Here is a 19,429-nt window from a genome sequence, read left to right on the forward strand (position 1 = left end):
AATCATGGAGTAGAATCCCCTGCCCTCCTCCTGCTGCGGAACTCGCTCTATAGCCCGGATGTTGAGCAGGTGCGTAATCTCCCTGCGCAGCTGCAGTTTCTTTATAGAGTCCTTTATCCGTGGGCAATGTACAAAGCGGCTGGGCGGTGGTTGGATGAACTCCAACTTGAGCCCGTGAGTGACCGTGGCTAGGGCCCATTGGTCGGAGGCAGTTGTTTGCCAGACGTTGCCAAAACCCTGTAGTCTGCCTCCTAAGGGCTGGGGCGCGGCCGAGTCACTTCGTGCGTTTGAACCCTCTCTGGTTGTTACCGCGAAATGGTCTCCTGGACTGATGATAGCCTCTCGGCCTGTCCTGAAAGGATCCGCGGTCGCTTCTATAGGTCTGATTGTACTGACCTTGGGAGAAGGAACGCTGGCCCTGGTTGGTGCTGGTAGGATCCCAGCGAAAGGACTGACGCCTTGAGTAAGGGGTAAACCTTCTATCTGGTCGTCTATTGGCCCTGGGGAGAACCTTCCTCTTATCCTTGTCCTCCACTAGCACCTTCTCCAACAGGTCTCCAAAGAGAGTGGAGCCCTGGAAGGGCCCCGAGGCTAGGCGCCATTTAGACTTAAGATCTGCCTGCCAGTTTCTCAGCCACAGAAGTCGGCGTGAAGATAGCGAGGTTGCCATGCTCCTTGTGGAAAACTTCGCCGCATGAAGAGTAGCGTCTGCCGAAAACTCTGTCGCCGCCAATAATTTACTTAAGTCCTGGCGGAGACGCCTGTCTTCGGGCCCTAGTCGAGCTTGCATCTCCTTGATCCACATTAGCGACGCTCGGTTGATAAACGATGCTGCTGCCGCTGCCCTGAATCCCCAGCCTGACATCAAGTGTGACTTACGCAGCAATGTCTCTGCCTTTCTCTCCTCCGGTCTGAGGCTTTCCCCAGTCTCTGAGGGAACCAAGGCACTGGAAACAAGCGTCACCACTGGCTGGTCGATTGGGGGAAATTCAAGCAGCTTTTCTACCTCCTCGTCAAAGGTATAAAATTTCCTCTCGAGGTTGGAAGGCCCCTGTGCTGCTGCTGGTTGCTGCCAAGGCCTTTTGATGCCTTTTACGAAAATGCCTGAAGCTGGAAAGTGGTCGGACTCGGGTTGGGGTTCCTCAAGCAGCGAGGCCGAGGTCTGGCCTGTCTCAGCGGCCTCTGCCGCCTTAGCGGCGCCCGGGAGATTCATCACTTGCTTGGCCTTTGATAGCAAGGTCTTGAATAATGCTGGTTTAAACAGACCAACTGAGGGTGCCTGATCTGGCGCCGTCTCATCCTCTGAAAGGCCAAACTCCGGGTCACTGTCCTCAAAATGATCCTGCTCTTCCAACAAGGACCCCAAACCCGAGGGGGGCGGTGCCGACCAAGAACATGTGGCTTGCTGATGGGGTCTACTGTATTGCTGAGCCCCGGCCATGTTCTGTGAGTACGCAGAAACAATGAGATCCTGTAGATCTGGAGGTAAACTTTGCCACACCCCAGGCTGTGCGCGAAGGCCCGCTGCTGTGGGGGTGAAGGTGGCTGCTGGCCCCTGGTAGCTCATTCCTGAAGGGCCCGCCGACCCTGGTCTAGCCCAAGATGTGCTGGGTGAAGGCATGTTCGGAGGCAGGGGCTGAAAATGCCGGTCTGGTGACCAATCCCCTTCTACTTCAACCCCTGTAGGCCCGAAGGTAGTTGGGGGTGAGATGGGGTCTGCAGGATGCCTCTGGGTCAGAGGAAGCCCCGCTGGTGAAGATTGCAAGGCAGCCTCCAGCTTTTTTTCTAGCGCCTTAATGCGCTTCTCAGCCTCTTTGATGGAACTTGATGAGGCAGATGAATGGGCTTTGGCCTTCTCTTTAGGCTTGCCCTTGGCCTTTTCTTTAGGAGGGGCAGGAGAGCTTGGGAGATCCTTCCCCTGGTTCTCCTCCATGGTACTCACAAGTGCCAGTCGTTGGGTTTTAAGGCCTCTCTGGTGTCTGACCTCCGGTAGCTTATTTCTCGCCCACCTCGTCAAGATCACCCGAAAAAATGGCGCCCTCGGTCTCCCGGGCTTTGCGCCTGCGCACTAGGGCGTTCCAGCCCGTTCGCGCCAATTCCGCCTGGCCGCCAGCCGATTTCGCGCCCAAAAACGCTCTCGCCGCACTAGCGCTCCCCCAAAATGGCGGCGCCCAGCCTCCGCGGCTCCTCGGGCTGCCGTCCGGGTCCTCCGACCCTGAGGCCTCTCCTGGCCTCACCGGGGGGCTGTATTGTCTCTGCCGCGCTCTCCGCTTGTTTCCATGTCCGCGGAGCTTTCGACGGCGGCGGCGGCTTTCCCAGCGGCGCGGCGCTCCTCTAGCCTCATCAGCTGTGAGGCGCTCCTATCCCGTCTTGCGGGCGGCATCTAGCCTCCCAGTGGGGAGGGCGGACCTCCCCACCTTCGGCTGACTGCTCCCCTACGGGGTGTTCCCACTGAGGGAATACAGAACCCCTGGGGAGGATCGTTGGGGGTGATGCCCGCTGAGGGCAGCGACCCCAAAACCGTCTGGATCCTCCTGTGTCTTCATCCTGAAAAACAAAGAACAGAAGATTAAAACGGTAATAACATTTATTCACAATTTTCCCTAAGTAAACCTTTAAGCTACAACTCAGTGTGTCTCTACTCATTGACTGAGTTTTTAAAACTGGCTCATGGGAAGAGCAGAGGGGGCGGTGCTAGATTAATATGTAAATCTAACTCAGTCTCTACCAATAGGATTGGAGTAATACCCATGTTGGACTCTCCTTCCAGATGCAATGGAGAAGGTAATAATCTTCAAATCAATAAGCATTCTACTTATATGGCATCCTTTTGGGAATAGGAGCATCCAATAATATGTAGCCACTTCTCAACTCAGTCAATATCTCAGTGATGACCTTCCCAAATTGAACATAATCAAAATGTCTAGAAGTGGTACCAATTGCTAGAACATAATGAAAGTCATATTTTGCAACTGCTGAACATATCTCTCACAGAAATCTTATTAATTTTATGTTTGTATGTTATATTGATATTGCCTATCAAATACGTGTTATTAATTTTTGCTAGTGTACAACAAAATTGTTATCACCAATACAGATTATAAATACTAAGCCTAATCGTGTCATAAGAAGTACTGACCCCCTCAGAGAGGGTCCGCAACTTGGGCGTCCTCCTTGATCCACAACTCACATTAGAGAAACATCTTTCAGCTATGGCGAGGAGGGCGTTTGCCCAGGTTCGCCTGGTGAACCAGTTGCGGCCCTATTTGGACCGGGAGTCACTGCTCACAGTCACTCATGCCCTCATCACCTCGAGGCTCGACTACTGTAATGTTCTCTACATGGGGCTACCTTTGAAGAGTGTTTGGAAATTTCAGATCATGCAGAATGCAGCTGCGAGAGCAATCATAGGCTTCTCTAAGTATGCCCATGTTACTGCAACACTCCGCAGTCTGCATTGGCTGCCAATCAGGTCCCACAGAGTTGGCCTTCTCGGGGTCCCGTCGACTAAACAATGTCGTCTGGCGGGACCCAGGGGAAGAGCCTTCTCTCTGGTGGCTCCGACCCTCTGGAACTTGCTCCCCCCAGAGATCAGGATTGCCCCCACCCTCCTTGCCTTTCGTAAACTTCTTAAAACCCACCTCTGCGGTCAGGCATGGGGGATTTGAAACATCTCCCCCTTGCCCATGTAGTTTTTTTGTATGATTCGATTGTGTGTTGTTTTTTTATATATATTAGATTTGTTACTATGTACTGTTCTTCACCATTGTTGTGAGCCGCCCCGAGTCTGCGGAGAGGGGAGGCATATAAATCCAATAAATTTAATCTAATCTATAATCAGCATTACTGATTAAAAGGGCCATAATCCTACCAAACCTTTAAATACGTATGCAAATAAAAATTCTAATTTGAGATTGAATAAAGTACAACACATCTGAGATGTAGTAAAAAGATACTCCAGAGCAGTGTTTCCCAACCGTGGCAACTTGAAGATATTTGGACTTCAATTCCCAGAATTCCCCAGCCAGTGATTGCTGGCTGGGGAATTCTGGGAGTTGAAGTCCAGATATCTTCAAGTTGCCACGGTTGGGAAACACTGCTCCAGAGAATGGGTGACCAAAAAAAAAAAAAGATTTTTCAAAGCTTATTTCAAATTAATATCCACAGTAGGGACGTAATCAAGCAGGAGCAATGATGGTGTATATCTCCGGGACCGCCTTCTGCTGCACGAATCCCAGCGACCGGTTAGGTCCCACAGAGTTGGCCTTCTTCGGGTCCCGTCGACTAAACAATGTCATTTGGCGGGACCAAGGGGAAGAGCCTTCTCTGTGGCGGCCCCGGCCCTCTGGAACCAACTCCCTCCAGAGATCAGAATTGCCCCCACCCTCCTTGCCTTTCGTAAACTTCTCAAAACCCACCTCTGCCGTCAGGCATGGGGGAATTGAAATATCTTCCCCAGGCCTATATAATTTATGTATGGTGTGTTGTGTGCATGTTTTTTAAATTATGGGTTTTTAACTTCGTATTATTAGATTTGTATTGTAAATTGTTTCTATCACTGCTGCGAGCCGCCCCGAGTCTACGGAGAGGGGCGGCATACAAATTTAATAAATAAATAAATAAATAATAAATATGCCAGGCAGGTCTTTGTGAGAGAAATTTTTCTCTCAACTACCACTGCACCTAAGTTATTTAAATTCTTGAATTTGAAATGCTAATTTCCAATTCTAGTCTGGTATCCAATTGATATCTACAGTGTACTTCTTTTCTAGAAGCACAACAAAGCACAACCCAATCTAATTGAGTATTACTATGACTATGCTAAAAAACCTTACAATATGTCAATTTCACAATTCCGTTCTTCTGCTGCTGGAAGAATTTGTTCAGTTGAGTTGCACATAAAAGTAGCCCCATGGAAACAGCTCCAGTGGGAACTCATAAAATTTAATCTGCAAGCTAGAATCTGCCAAGTTTAAGCAGGGTAGATTTAGGACAAGTAACTAGCAGGTTCTCTCCAGGAACATCTTTATGAAGAAAGCTCCCAGAGGTATCTGTTAGCTCAAGAATATATGTGTATGATTAAAAACAATTCATTGGTTCTAATAGTTCCTATAATTTCCGAGAAGGTAACACTTTATCAGAGTCTTTCCACATTGCTGAGGAACCTAAGAATTAAGTCCATGGATTTGAAATACGAAGACTTACGAAGTCCACCTATCATGCTAAGAAGCAATCTTTAATATTAAAATTGGGTGTGGACAGACAAGAATATCTCCGGGACCGCCTTCTGCCGCACGAATCCCAGCGACCGATTAGGTCTCACAGAGTTGGCCTTCTCTGGGTCCCTTCGACTAAACAATGTCATTGGCGGGTCCCAGGGGAAGAGCCTTCTCTGTGGCGGCCCCGAGCCTCTGGAACCAGCTCCCCCCTGTGATTAGAACTGCCCCCACCTTCCTTGCCTTTCGTAAACTCCTTAAAACCCACCTCTGCCGTAAGGCATGGGGGAATTGAGATAACTTCCCCAGGCCTATACAATTTATGTATGGTATGTTGTGTGCATGTTTTTTAAAATTATGGGGTTTTAGTTTTAATTATTAGATTTATATTATATATTGTTTTCTATTACTGTTGTGAGCCGGCCCGAGTCTACGGAGAGGGGCGTCATACACATTAAATAAATAAATAAATAAATAAATAAATAAATAAATAAATAAATAAATAAGTAAATAAATAAATAAATAAGTAAATAAACAAACAAACAAATAAAACAATCAAACAATAAACAAACAAACAAGTAAATAAATCAAACAATAAACAAACAAACAAGTAAATAAATAAGTAAATAAAAGTAAACAAACAAACAAACAATTAAAACAATCAAACAATAAATAAATAAATAAATAAATAAATGACAGGATTATCATCTTATACTTATTTATATAATAAATGTTATTAATTTTGTTTTTATATAATGAATCATAGATTGGGAAAAACATATTAAAAAATAAAACCTTGTGCTTTGGTGACAAGCTATATGTCAGGAAACATATAAGAAAGTAGTATGTCTTGATGGTTTAACATTCAGGAAATCATACAAATAAAGGTGAAAGCTCTTTTACTCTATCTATAAATTTAATTACCGCACAGAAGGAGATACCCCTTTTGATATTATTTTTGTCCCCAAAACAGAGTTTTTAGTTTTCCTTTACATATACATCATTGAGTGTTCCATAATCCACAACAGAATAAAAATTTAATGGTACAGGATTAACATTCTTTCATTTTCATTTCAATGATAACTAGTATTAAATATGTCTTTAGTTTCAGAAATGTTGAAATTTGTTTCAGCCACATAATACAAAGAAAGACCAATATTTAAATGAACTTTGCATACATACCTTGCTTTTATTTTTAACTTCTTCGGTGGTTTTCAATTTAATATATTGCTGTTCTATAATAAAAAGATGAATAACATATTAATAATTATTATAATTTGTTAGTTGATTTGCACAAACAATTGTAAGATGTTTGGCTTCTTCAAACTACTTCAGCTTCAACCACAACAACACAAGAGCACACAACAGATTTAAACTTAATATTAACCGCTCCAAACTTGACTGTAAAAAATATGACTTCAGTAACCGAGTTGTCGAAGCGTGGAACTCATTACTGGACTCCATAGTGTCATCCCCAAACCCCCAACACTTTACCCTTAGATTATCTACAGTTGACCTCTCCAGATTCCTAAGAGGTCAGTAATGGGCGAGTACAAGTGCACTAGAGTGCCTTCCGTCCCGTCCTATTGCTCTCCTATATCTCCTATACATTTCTTCTATTCCTATATCTCTTCTTCTATTCTTTCATTGATATGTTCTATTACTATACCTTCTTTTCTATTATTTCTTAGGTATACAGTGGTACCTCAAGATACGAACCCCTCGTCTTACGAACAACTCGTGATACGAACCCGGGGTTCAGAAAAATTTTGCGTCTTCTTACGAACTTTTTTCGAGTTACGAACCGGCATTCGGAGACTGCTGGGAAGCCACGCGGCTGTTTTAAAAGGTGACAGCCGGGCGGCGGGGCTTCCCAGAAGCCTCCCGAACGCCGGTTTGTACCTTGAACAAAGTTCGTAAGAGGCAAAATTTTGCTGAACCCCGGGTTCGGTTCGGGAGGTTGCTGGGAAGCCCCCCAGGCCGGCTGCGACCTTTTAAAACACCCGCGCCGCTTCGCAGCTGTCTCCCGAAGCCGAACACGGAAGTTCGGCTTTAGCGTTCGGCTTCAGGAGACAGCTGCGAAGCGGCGCGGGTGTTTTAAAAGGTCGCAGCCGGCCTGGGGGGCTTGCCAGCACCCCCCCGAACCCCGAACCCGGGTTCGGGGGGGTGCTGGGAAGCCCCCCAGGCCGGCTGTCACCTTTTAAAACAGCCGCGCGGCTTCCCAGCAGTCGCCGAAAGCCGTTTTTTTGCGGGGGGTTTTTTGGTTGCACGGATTAATTGACTTTACATTGTTTCCTATGGGAAACAATGTTTCGTCTTACGAACCTTTCGTCTTACGAACCTCCTCCTTGCACCAATTAAGTTCGTATCATGAGGTATTACTGTATTTTACTATGAGTATCTCCTCTATAACCTTCATCATGTATTTTACTATGTGTATATAGATATATACCCACTAAAACCCTCATTGTGTATTGGACAAAATAAATAAGTAAGTAAATAAGTAAGTAAGTAAGTAAGTAAGTAAGTAAGTAAGTAAGTAAGTAAACAAACAAACAAACAAACAAACACTGTATATGGATAAACATTGTTTCACAGTGAAGGTACATTTTGCATATTATCAAATAAAAAATTCCCAGCATGGCAAGTGAACTAGTGAACTAGTATATAAAGAATATATTTCTTTATTTACAGCTCAATGGTGTTTATCTGTTAATTTTCTACTAAAGAGAGAGAGAGAGAGAGAGAGAGATGGTATATAGATAGATAGATAGATAGATAGATAGATAGATAGATAGATAGATAGATAGATAGATGGTAGATAGATAGATAGATAGATAGATAGATAGATGGTAGATAGATAGATAGACAGACAGACAGACAGACAGACAGACAGACAGACAGACAGACAGACAGTAGATAGATAGATAGATAGATAGATAGATAGATAGATGGTATATAGATAGATAGATAGATAGATAGATAGATAGATAGATAGAAGGTAGATAGATAGATAGATAGATAGATAGATAGATAGATAGATAGATAGATAGATAGATAGATAGATGGTAGATAGATAGATAGATAGATAGATAGATAGATAGATAGATAGATAGATAGATAGATAGATGGTAGATAGATAGACAGACAGACAGACAGACAGACAGACAGACAGACAGTAGATAGATAGATAGATAGATAGATAGATGGTAGATAGATGATAGATAGATAGATAGATAGATAGATAGATAGATAGATAGATAGATAGATAGATAGAAACATAGAAACATAGAAACATAGAAACATAGAAGTCTGACGGCAGAAAAAGACCCCATGGTCCATCTAGTCTGCCCTTATACTATTTTCTGTATTTTATCTTAGGATGGATATATGTTTATCCCAGGCATGTTTAAATTCAGTTACTGTGGATTTATCTACCACGTCTGCTGGAAGTTTGTAGATAGATAGATAGATAGATAGCCCCCACTCGGGTTTCGTGAGGGCCAGCCCATTGCCAGCCAAGCATGAAAACACGCTCAGTCGGAGGGGAAAGGCAACAGGGAGGGAAAGACGGGGAAACCCTTCCCCACCCCCCAAACACACATACAAGCTTTGCTTACCCGAGTCTTCTTTCACAGGTATGGAGATTTCAGGAGCAACATTTAAGTGTTGTGGAAACCTGTCAGCTGGTTTAACACATGGGCTGCTTTTAAGGGAAATACTGGGAGAATCCCAGTCAGATGTATCTAACAACAAAAAATATTTTAAAAGATCAAAGCAGTAAATACAACATACAATAGTCTAGCAAATGTGAATCAAATATTCACATTTTGAAATCAAGTAATATAAAAAACTATTAGGTTTCCAATATTAACAATAAAAATGTCTATGCCAGAAACATTTCCACATCTCTAAAATATCAATATTTGGTTCCTAATATACTGGTAAGTGTACTGGAAGCTATTTTGACTTAATCATTACATTTATTTATGCATATCCCAAATGAAAAAAAATTCAATCTTCTATAGTTTAACAGAAAAATACAAGTACATATCTTTTTTTTAGAGGATACAACATTTAGTTTCATAAGAACATTTTAATTGTGCATAAGCACCAATTGAGCATATGCACCAAGACAAATTCCTTGTGTGTCCAATCACACTTGGCCAATAAAATTCTATTCTATTCTATTCTATTTTTTTTTTTTGCAATACATGACAAAATCTGATCTTCTTAAATACTTTCAAATGTGTGATATAAAAAAATACAATGTTTGAGGACCTTCAATATCATCTGCTTCATCCAAACCAAGTTCTTCCATTAAATCTGAAAGAAATTAATGATATTAGAATATAAAATATGCAACAATATGTATGATATTTCAAGCCCCTTATAATCAGTAAAGGGCTGCAAAAAAGTTTACTATCACATTGTGGGTGTGGCTGTGGGTGTGGCTTGACAATCATGTGACCGAGGGGTGGCTTAAACATTATGTGATTGACTTAAAGGTGGCCAACTTGTCATCACTCATATCAAGGGTTAGGGCGCCTGGCCTCTACTGAACATCCAAAATATACTATTTAATTCTATGTATTCAATGTCGGTTGGTGGGCCCCAGGGGAAGAGCCTTCTCTGTGGCGGCCCCGACTCTCTGGAACCAGCTCCCCCCAGATTAGATTAGAACTGCCCCTACCCTCCTTGCCTTTCGTAAACTCCTCAAAACCCACCTTTGTCGTCAGGCATGGGGGAATTGAGATATCTCCCCTGGGCCTATATAATTTATGTATGGTATGTTTGTAGGTATGTCTGCTTAAAAATGGGGTTTTCTTAACTACTTTAAATTTTAAATTGTTAATTTGTTAGATTTGTTATGAATTGTTTTATTATGTTGTGAGTCGCCCCGAGTCTACGGAAAGGGGCGGCATACAAATCTAATAAATAAATAAACACAGGAAAAAAAATACTATCTACTATGTAAACTATGTGTATGTATACACACACGCACACGAACGCACAGCTCTTCTAAAATTATACAAATTCAACCTCATTTACTGTGATAGGAAGAACATACCCAGAGGAAAAAAAAGAAGAAAAAAAATCAAAATTTTTCTACTGGATCTGTCTACTTAACCAACTTTTCTCTACCCGCATATCTAACCTTACTCCTAGGAGCACATCACCGCTTATAATGTAGTTACCTGATTTTTGCTTTTCTGTGGTTGCCTCCTTTACAACAGGAGCAGGAGATTCACATACCAAGTTTTCTTCTGTGATCTTTTGCTATAAAGATAATTCAGCAAAGAATGAAATAAGATACCGCAATGTAGTAATAAAAATGATTAAATAAAGTTCATGTAACTACTAACCTGCAAACCTTTTTTTCCTAAGGGGAAAAAAGAGGGGAAAAGTTACTTAGATAATATATTGCCACTTTTAAATCTGTGTGAATCCCACTCTTTCATTATAAATGTATGCCAGCGGCTGGATAGGTCTCACAGAATCGGCCTTCTCCAGACAATGTTGTCTGGCGGGACCTAAGGGAAGAGCCTTCTCTGTGGCGGCCCTGGCCCTCTGGAACGAACTCTCTCCAGAGATACATACAGCTCCCTCCCTCCTGGTCTTTCGTAAAGCTCTGAAGAGCCACCTCTGCTGGCGGGCATGAGGGCCATGAATTATGAGATTTTCTCCGGCCGATATTACGAATGATTGAATTTGGTGAATGTGTATGTCTGCATATGGGGTTTTTAACACTTTTAGCAATTTGTATCATTCATTTAAAGTAAATTAGTTCCTGATGCATTTGCCTTGGGCCTTGTTCCACTGCCCACCACAGTGTCCAGCTTTTTACCCAATGTTGGCGGGGAGCAAGAGGGGAGACTGAGTTTACAAACTCAGGTGATTCAAATCTTTCTATAAAGAGCCTTTTGTCAAGGTTGCACAGCCCTAGAGTGACATCAGGAAGATAGATAGATAGATAGATAGATAGATAGATAGATAGATAGATAGATAGATAAAGATAGATAGATAGATAGATAGATAAAGATAGATAGATAAAGATAGATAGATAGATATAGCTAGATAAAGATAGATAGATAGATAGATAGATAGATAGATAAAGATAGATAGATAAAAATAGATAGATAGATAGATAGATAGATAGAGATAGCTAGATAAAGATAGATAGACAGATAGATAGATAGATAGATAAAGATAGATAGATAGATAGATAGATAAAGATAGATAGATAGATAGATAGATAGATAAAGATAGATAGATAGATAGATAGATATAGATAGATAGATAGATAGATATAGATAGATATAGATAGATAGATAGATAGATATAGATAGATAAAGATAGATAGATAGATAGATAAAGATAGATAGATAAAGATAGATAGATAGATAAAGATAGATAGATAGATAGATAAAGATAGATAGATAGATAGATAGATAGATAGATAGATAGATAGATAGATAGATAGATGATGGATAGATATTTGAAGGAACTAAAGATCAAGGTTGTTAGAAGTAAAAATAATGAATATGAACATGTTTTAAACAATCAAGATTAATATAGGTATGTTATTTAAGGTAACCATTACTGGATTGTTGCTGACACCAGGAATAAAATAATTAGGTGTTATATATTTGTTCATAGATACCTACGAAACACCCACACAAAATCCTTAGCAACTCCATCATATTTTCCATATGTAAATGACTGAAAAACATTTAAAATATTTATGTATATTGACACAGCAAAAAGGATAGTTTATGAATTTACCATTAAATGGTTCTTCTATAATACTTTGCCTGTGTATTCCAGTTTTGGCAGGAGATGTAGGCAAAGAACTAATAGTTGACTTCCTGGGGCTTTCTGACGTACACTATTGGAAACACATATATGGGAGAAAAATTCATACAACTCTACTCATAGAACCATTTTGTTTATCTTTATTTTTCTAGAAAAAAGAAATATGGTCCTGAACATATTATAAAAGCTTTTAATTACTGAGAACATAAAACCATTTTAATTTGTAAGTTGGTTGGTTTGGAGAAGGTGCAAAAAAGAGCAACCAAAATGATTAGGGGACTCGAAACCAAGACTTACGAAGAGAGATTGAGAGAACTGGGCATGGACAGCCTAGAAAAAGAAGGTCTAGAGGGGACATGATAGCAGTTTACAGATACTTGAGGGGTTGCCACGGTGAGGAGGGGGTCTCTTTATTCCCCAGGGCACCAGAGGGCCGGACGAGGAACAATGGTTGGAAGCTGACCAAGGAGAGATTCAACCTGGAAATAAGGAAGAACTTCCTGATGGTCAGAGCGATCAACCAATGGAACTGCCTGCCAGGAGAGGTGGTGAACTCCCCAACTCTGGACACCTTCAAGAGGAGATTGGACTTCCATTTGGCTGGGGTGCTGTAGGGTTTCCTGCTCAGGCAGGGGGTTGGACTCGATGACCTAACGGTCCCTTTCAACTCTATTAATAAATAAAATAAATAAATAAAATAAAACAACTGAAATGTTTAGACAGACATTCGTATTGAGGATTGGAGCTGTTCCCGTTTTAATTTATTAGAGTAGAAAACCTAACAGAAAATAAAGTGATTTTTTAAAAAATTCACAAAATGTGATCTGTGCAACATGTTAAATTTCAAATCTCCTTTCTCACACCTACTTCAACTAATTTATTTATTTTATTTATTTATTTATTAGATTTGTATGCCGCCCCTCTCCGTAGACTCGGGGTGGCTAACAACAATAATAAGACAATATAAACAAATATAATATTTAAGTTAATTTAAAAAACCCTAATTTAAGAAACCAATCATACATACAGACATACCATGCATACATTTTTATAAGCCATGGGGAAAGGGAATATCTCAGTCCCCCATGCCTGACGACAGAGGTGGGTTTTAAGGAGCTTACGAAAGGCAAGGAGGGTGGGGGCAACTCTGATATCTGGGGGGAGTTGGTTCCAGAGGCTCGGGGCCGCCACAGAGAAGGCTCTTCCCCTGGGTCCTAAAATGAGTTGATTATAACTCAGGACCAAAAGCAAAGTGAACTAGTATTCCAAAATTTTCAGTATCAGTTATCACTATTCTCATGTGCTAAGAGAAGCCACTAGAATCTCGTACCAAAAAATATTTTATTAAATACAGACAGTATATATTTATAACTGAAGTAGCCTTTAAGCATGAAGACAATTTCATAATGCAAAACTATAGAACGTTAGAGCAAGCCTTCAATAATAACACAGTTCCAATTATGGACTCTATACTATATTGATTTATATTTCATATACAGTGATCCCTCTATTATCGCGAGGGTTCAGTTCCAAGACCCCTCGCGATAATCGATTTTTCGCGATGTAGGGTTGCGGAAGTAAAAACACCATCTGCGCATGCGTGCCCTTTTTTTCTATGGCCGCGCATGTGTAGATGGTGGAGTTTGCGTTCCCCGCCGCCCACGCAAAGGGGAAACCCCGATTCGGCTCCTCGCTGCTGCTGCGCTACCGAGCAGATCAGCTGCTGGGCGGCCGAAGGAACCTTCCCTGGGTCTTCCCCCTCTTGCTGGCAGGCGGGCGAGTGGCGGGCATCAGCGAGGAGCCGGGGTTTCCCCTTTGCGTGGGCGGCCGGGAAGATCCAGGTTGGGGGTTCGGGGGGGTGCTGGGAAGCCCCCCAGGCCGGCTGCGACCTTTTAAAACAGCCGCGGCGCTTCTCAGCTGACTCCCGAAGCCAAACGCGGAAGTGTTTTTTTTTTATTCATATTTTTTTAAAAATCGCGATATAGCGTTTCGCGAAGATCGAGATCGCGAAACTCGAGGGATCACTGTATTGTATTTTTCAGGGTATAAGACATACCTCCCCCCACCCTAAAAGAGGGTGGAAATATTGATGCGTCTTATACACCAGTGTTTCCCAACCTTGGCAACTTGAAGATATCTGGACTTCAACTCCTAGAATGTGTGGGGAAAGGTTCTGGGAAGCTCCTGGGCACTGGGGGAAGGCAAAAAAATGTCTTCATTTTTGTGAAAAAACACAGGCAAAAAATGGCTCATTTTTCACAAAAATGGGGGCATTTCTGCCTTCTAATTACCCCATCTAGCACGACTGGAGGAGGAATTCTGGCAGTTGAAGTCCACTAGTCTTAGAGGTGTCAAGTTTGAAAACCCCTGGATTAGGGATGAGGTGTGAAAGTGTCTTCAAACTTGGCAAGTTTAAGATGTGTGGACTCGAACTCCCATTCCTGAGCTAGCATGACTGGAGCAGGAATTCTGGGAGTTGAAGTCCACAAGTCTTAAAGGTGTCAAGTTTGAAGTTTGTAAAAAGTGTACGTGGTTGTAAAAAGTATTCTGCTACACTGGTATTTTATTAAATAATATATTACTGTACTACACCATTTGGTTCAGAATACTTTTTTCCTTGTTTTCCACCTCTAAAATCTAGGGGCATCTTATACTCCAGTGTGTCTTATACTCCGAAAAATACAGTTATTATAAAATTAGTCTTTTATTTAATTCTAATTTCCTCAAACATCACTTATTTTTAAAAAGTGGCTTAATTCCCATTACCTATGCTGAAATTATTGTTATTATTATTATTGTTGTTGTTGTTGGTCATGACCTTTAAAGCCCTACATGGCTTTGGACCAGACTACCTCCGGAACCGCCTGCTACCGCACGAATCCCAGCGACCGATAAGGTCCCACAGAGTTGGCCTTCTCCGGGTCACATCGACTAAACAATGTCTTCTGGCAGGCCCCAGGGGAAGAGCCTTCTCTGTGGCGGCCCCGGCCCTCTGGAATCAACTCCCCCCGGAGATTAGAACTGCTCCCACCCTCCTTGTCTTCCATAAGCTACTTAAGACCCACCTATACCGCCAGGCATGGGGGATTTGAGACACCTTTCCCCCAGGCTCATTATAATTTATGTTTGGTATGTATGTGTTGTTTGGTTTTAATATGATAGGGTTTTAGTTATTTCTTTTAATATTAGATTTGTGCTACTATAATATTGTTTTTATCATTGTTGTGAGCCGCCCCGAGTCTTCGGAGAGGGGCGGCATACAAATCTAATAAATTATTATTATTATTATTATTATTATTATTGTTATTATTATTACTGTCTCTCTTCTCTCTCTCTTTGTGTTGAGACAGAAAGAGGTCAATGACATGGAAAATATTATCTATATAATGTAGAACATTATCTATATAGGCAGATGAATTCCTAGAATTCTGTATACAAATAAATGATTTGACATTAAAAAAAAATATTTTCCCTGAGAAAATATTTTTCTCACGGGCCACTTTGAGAATACAAAATAAGTAAAGCTTATAAGTAATTGTGTGGAAAATAATTCAAATTAAACTCCTTGGAGATTCAAATAATTATTCTGATATAATGAAAGGTTCAGGAGGGAAGTGTTTTTAATAGGAAAGTGAACACAAGAACAAGGGGACACAATCTGAAGTTAGTTGAGGGAAAGATCAAAAGCAGCATGAGAAAATATTATTTTACTGAAAGAGTAGTAGATCCTTGGAACAAACTTCCAGCAGATGTGGTAGATAAATCCACAGTAACTGAATTTAAACATGCCTGGGATAAACATATATCCATCCTAAGATAAAATACAGAACATAGTATAAGGGCAGACTAGATGGACCATGAGGTCTTTTTCTGCCGTCAGACTTCTATGTTTCTATGTTTCTATGTTCTCTGCTTAGCAAGTTAACAACATATCCATGGACACTAGAAGCTAAAACTGATTAATAAATCAAAACAGATTTTAAAATGGAAGTATTTTTTTGAAGTCATAGAGCACAGATTATTTTAAAAACCTACTTCTGAATCCCATGGAGAGTCTGTGTACTTCTCTTCCTGTTTGTCATCACTCAAAGTTGATTTAGCTATAAAATAAAATAGTAAATTGTGCCAATTCAAATTTGAAAAGTATTGCTAGACACTATTCATCCCAATTTATCATTCCTCAGTCCTATTCTTCTATCACACTTTGATAAGGCAAGACAAAAGAGTTAACTAGATTATAGGGCAATTATTAAATGTAAATAACTAAATACAGTGATACCTCGTCTTACGAACTTAATTTGTTCCGGGAGGAGGTTCGTAAGGCAAAAAGTTCGAAAGACGGAACAATGTTTCCCATAGGAAACAATGTAAAATCAATTAATGCGTGCAAGCAAAAAACCTATAAATTGCAAAAACGGCGCCGCCGCCCAGCTGTCACCTTTTGAAACAGCCGGGCGCTTCTCAGCGTTCTCCCGAATGCCGAACCCGGAAGTTTGGAAAAAGTTTGGGAAGCCGCTGAGAAGTGCCGCTGCCCGGCTGTCGCCTTTTGAAACACCCGGAGGTTTGGCAAAAGTTCAGGTTCGGTGTTTGGGTTTGGAAGGCCACCGAGAAGCCCCGCTGCCTGGTTGTCACCTTGCCAGAAGAGCCACAGAGCTCTCGGCTGGCCGGGAGGCTCAAACGGAGGTGGGGAATCCCAATAGGGAATTCCATGGGCGGAGCTTTGACGTCACAAAGACGTCCTTCCTGTCCGGCCGAAACGTGGACTCCAGGAAGGACGTCTCCGTGACGTCAAAGCTCCGCCCATGGAATTCCCTATTGGGAATCCCCAACTGCATTTAAGCCTCCCAACCGGCCGACAGCTCCATGGCTCTTCTGGCAAGGTGACAGCGGGGCGGCGGGGCTTCTCGGCGGCCTCCCAAACACAAATGCCAAACCGGAACTTTTACCAAGTCTCCGGGTTCAGCGTTCGGGAGAACGCTGAGAAGCCCCCCGGCTGTTTCAAAAGGTGACAGCCGGGTGGCAGCGCTTCTCGGCGGCCTTACGAACCTGAACGCCAAACCCGAACTTTTGCCGAACTTTATTTATTTATTTATTTATTATTTAGATTTGTATGCCGCCCCTCTCCGCAGACTTCCAAGTTCGGAGTTCAGGCGAAAAAAGTTCGTAAGAAGAGGCAAAAGTTTTCCGAATCCCGGGTTTGTATCTCGAAAAGTTTGTATGACAAGGGGTTTGTATCACGAGGTACTACTGGACTTTTCATAGCTGCGTTCTGACAATAGCTATGCACACTACTTTTATTGAAATACTGCTAAGCAAAATTAATTGAATCTTCTTGGTCAGCCCCCAAATTTTTTAAAAAATGTCGTTTTCAGAAAAGAAAGATTTTAAACACAGAGCATGAAAACTGAAATATAACACTTTAAAGAACAATAACATCCCAATATATGTCCAGGTCATAATAAATCACTTATTTGCAAATAGGCTATTTCCATAAACAATATTTTAATCTTATAATATTAAACAACATTAAAATTCATGACAATGACAATAATCAATTACTGTATTTATTTAATGAATTTTAGTTATTAAACTATTAGCTTAATCAAATTATAATGCATAAATGTGAGAAGTGACTTTATTATTGCTAATTTGCATGTGATGCATACTAGTTAATGTAACTAAAACTTTTACCTTTTGGTGAGATATTTGAAGATTGCCTACAAACAATAGTTTTTTTATTGGCAATATCCTGTTCACCACCTTCTTCCTCTTTTGAAGGTCTCTCCTAACAGAAAGAACGACATTCAGTCTTTATTGTATACAGTATAGCAATTGAAAATTATAATGTCCTGTTATTACTCTAAAGACTTCTTTAGAGTTTATGACTAAAATTTTAATTTATATGATTTTATCAGGGAGTTATAAACTGTCTGGGGGTATCGCTAAGAATATAGAGTCACATATCTATTGTAATCAATAAACAAGAACAGTGGTCTTTGACTACTAAGATGCTCCAAGATTCCCAGAAATAAAATAAAAAAATATTTGGCAACCTATGCTGAAAAATACAATGTTAAAATTCCATCAACCAATCGTGAGAAGTAAATGCATCAATTTTAATTTTCAATATTATATAGTTTGGATTATATAGATTGGATACTGTAGCCTAGAGGTTAATTCTCTGCCTTACAAGGCCAAGTTTGCAATTTCAAGTCCCAGTGAGGGTATGGCTAGCTGATGAGGCCAAAATAAGGCCGAAATAGATCTATCCTAGTCTCCCTTAATTTTCAAATTCCGCAAAATCATGGGGCATATATATATGTATATGTATATATGTATGTCTGTGTGTGTATCAAGAATTGCCCTAAAAATGCATTCCTAGAGAGATTCCTAGAGAGGCCCCACAGAGGCTTCTCCCCACCTTTTCTGGCCCTGTTTCATCCAAGGAGATTCCTAGAGAGGCCCCACAGAGGCTTCTCCCCACCTTTTCTGGCCTTGTTTCCTCCCAGGAGATTCCTAGAGAGGCCCCACAGAGGCTTCTCCCCACCTTTTCTGGCCTTGTTTCCTCCCAGGAGATTCCTAGAGAGGCCCCACAGAGGCTTCTCCCCACCTTTTCTGGCTCTGTTTCCTCCCAGGAGATTCTAAGAGAGGCCCCACAGAGGCTTCTCCCCGCCTTTTCCGGCTGTTTCCTCACAGGAGATTTCTATAGAGGCCCCAAGGAGGCTTCTCCCTGCCTTTTCCGGTTACAGTTTCAGAGGCTCGGGTTTGTAAATAGAAAATGGTTCTTGAGAAGAGGCAAAAAAATATTGAACACCTGGTTCTTATCTAGAAAAGTTTGTAAGTAGAGACGTTCATAGACAGAGGTACTACTGTATAGGTATTTTTGGTTTCATAGAAAATCAACATCTCGAAGTGTATAAAGAACTATTAAGCCAGTTTGGGTATTTTTGCTTCATGTTTGAGCACAAGCACGCACTGCTAGTTTGAGTGGAGCTTCACATGTGGTCACAATTCAAAGTGTTGGTCATGACCTTTAAAGCCCTACATGGCATTGGACCAGATTACCTCCGGAACCGCCTGCTACCGCACGAATCCCAGCGACCGATAAGGTCCCACAGAGTTGGCTTTCTCCATGTCTCGTCGACTAAACAATGTCGTTTGGTGGGCCCCAAGGGAAGAGCCTTCTCTGTGGCGGCCCCGACCCTCTGGAACCAACTCCCCCCGGAGATTAGAATTGCCCACACCCTTCCTGTCTTTCGTAAACTACTTAAGACTCACTTATACCGCCAGGCATGGAGGAGTTGAGACACTTTTCCTCCAGGCTATTTTTTATACTTTGTTTTATATGTGGTATGAATGCTGCTGTTTGGTTTTTAAGTAATGATAGGGTTTTATAT

General features: G+C 41.6%; 1 protein-coding gene across 5 annotated transcripts in view; it reads right to left on the bottom strand.

Moving 5' to 3' along the window:
• LOC139169284 (ankyrin repeat domain-containing protein 26-like) overlaps nucleotides 1–19,429 on the bottom strand; it is a 97,029-nt gene that overhangs the window by 59,469 nt on the left and 18,131 nt on the right. For all 5 annotated transcript variants that reach the window (XM_070755235.1, XM_070755238.1, XM_070755237.1 and 2 more), the window contains 8 exons: nucleotides 17,724–17,817; nucleotides 16,068–16,132; nucleotides 12,003–12,105; nucleotides 10,583–10,599; nucleotides 10,415–10,496; nucleotides 9,498–9,542; nucleotides 8,837–8,962; nucleotides 6,399–6,451 (listed from right to left, as the gene is read on the bottom strand). In XM_070755235.1, the coding sequence (XP_070611336.1) occupies nucleotides 6,399–6,451; nucleotides 8,837–8,962; nucleotides 9,498–9,542; nucleotides 10,415–10,496; nucleotides 10,583–10,599; nucleotides 12,003–12,105; nucleotides 16,068–16,132; nucleotides 17,724–17,817 (585 nt within the window). The remainder of the gene's footprint in view (nucleotides 1–6,398; nucleotides 6,452–8,836; nucleotides 8,963–9,497; nucleotides 9,543–10,414; nucleotides 10,497–10,582; nucleotides 10,600–12,002; nucleotides 12,106–16,067; nucleotides 16,133–17,723; nucleotides 17,818–19,429) is intronic.

Source organism: Erythrolamprus reginae, chromosome 6, assembly GCF_031021105.1.
Source record: "Erythrolamprus reginae isolate rEryReg1 chromosome 6, rEryReg1.hap1, whole genome shotgun sequence".
NCBI lineage: Eukaryota > Metazoa > Chordata > Lepidosauria > Squamata > Dipsadidae > Erythrolamprus > Erythrolamprus reginae.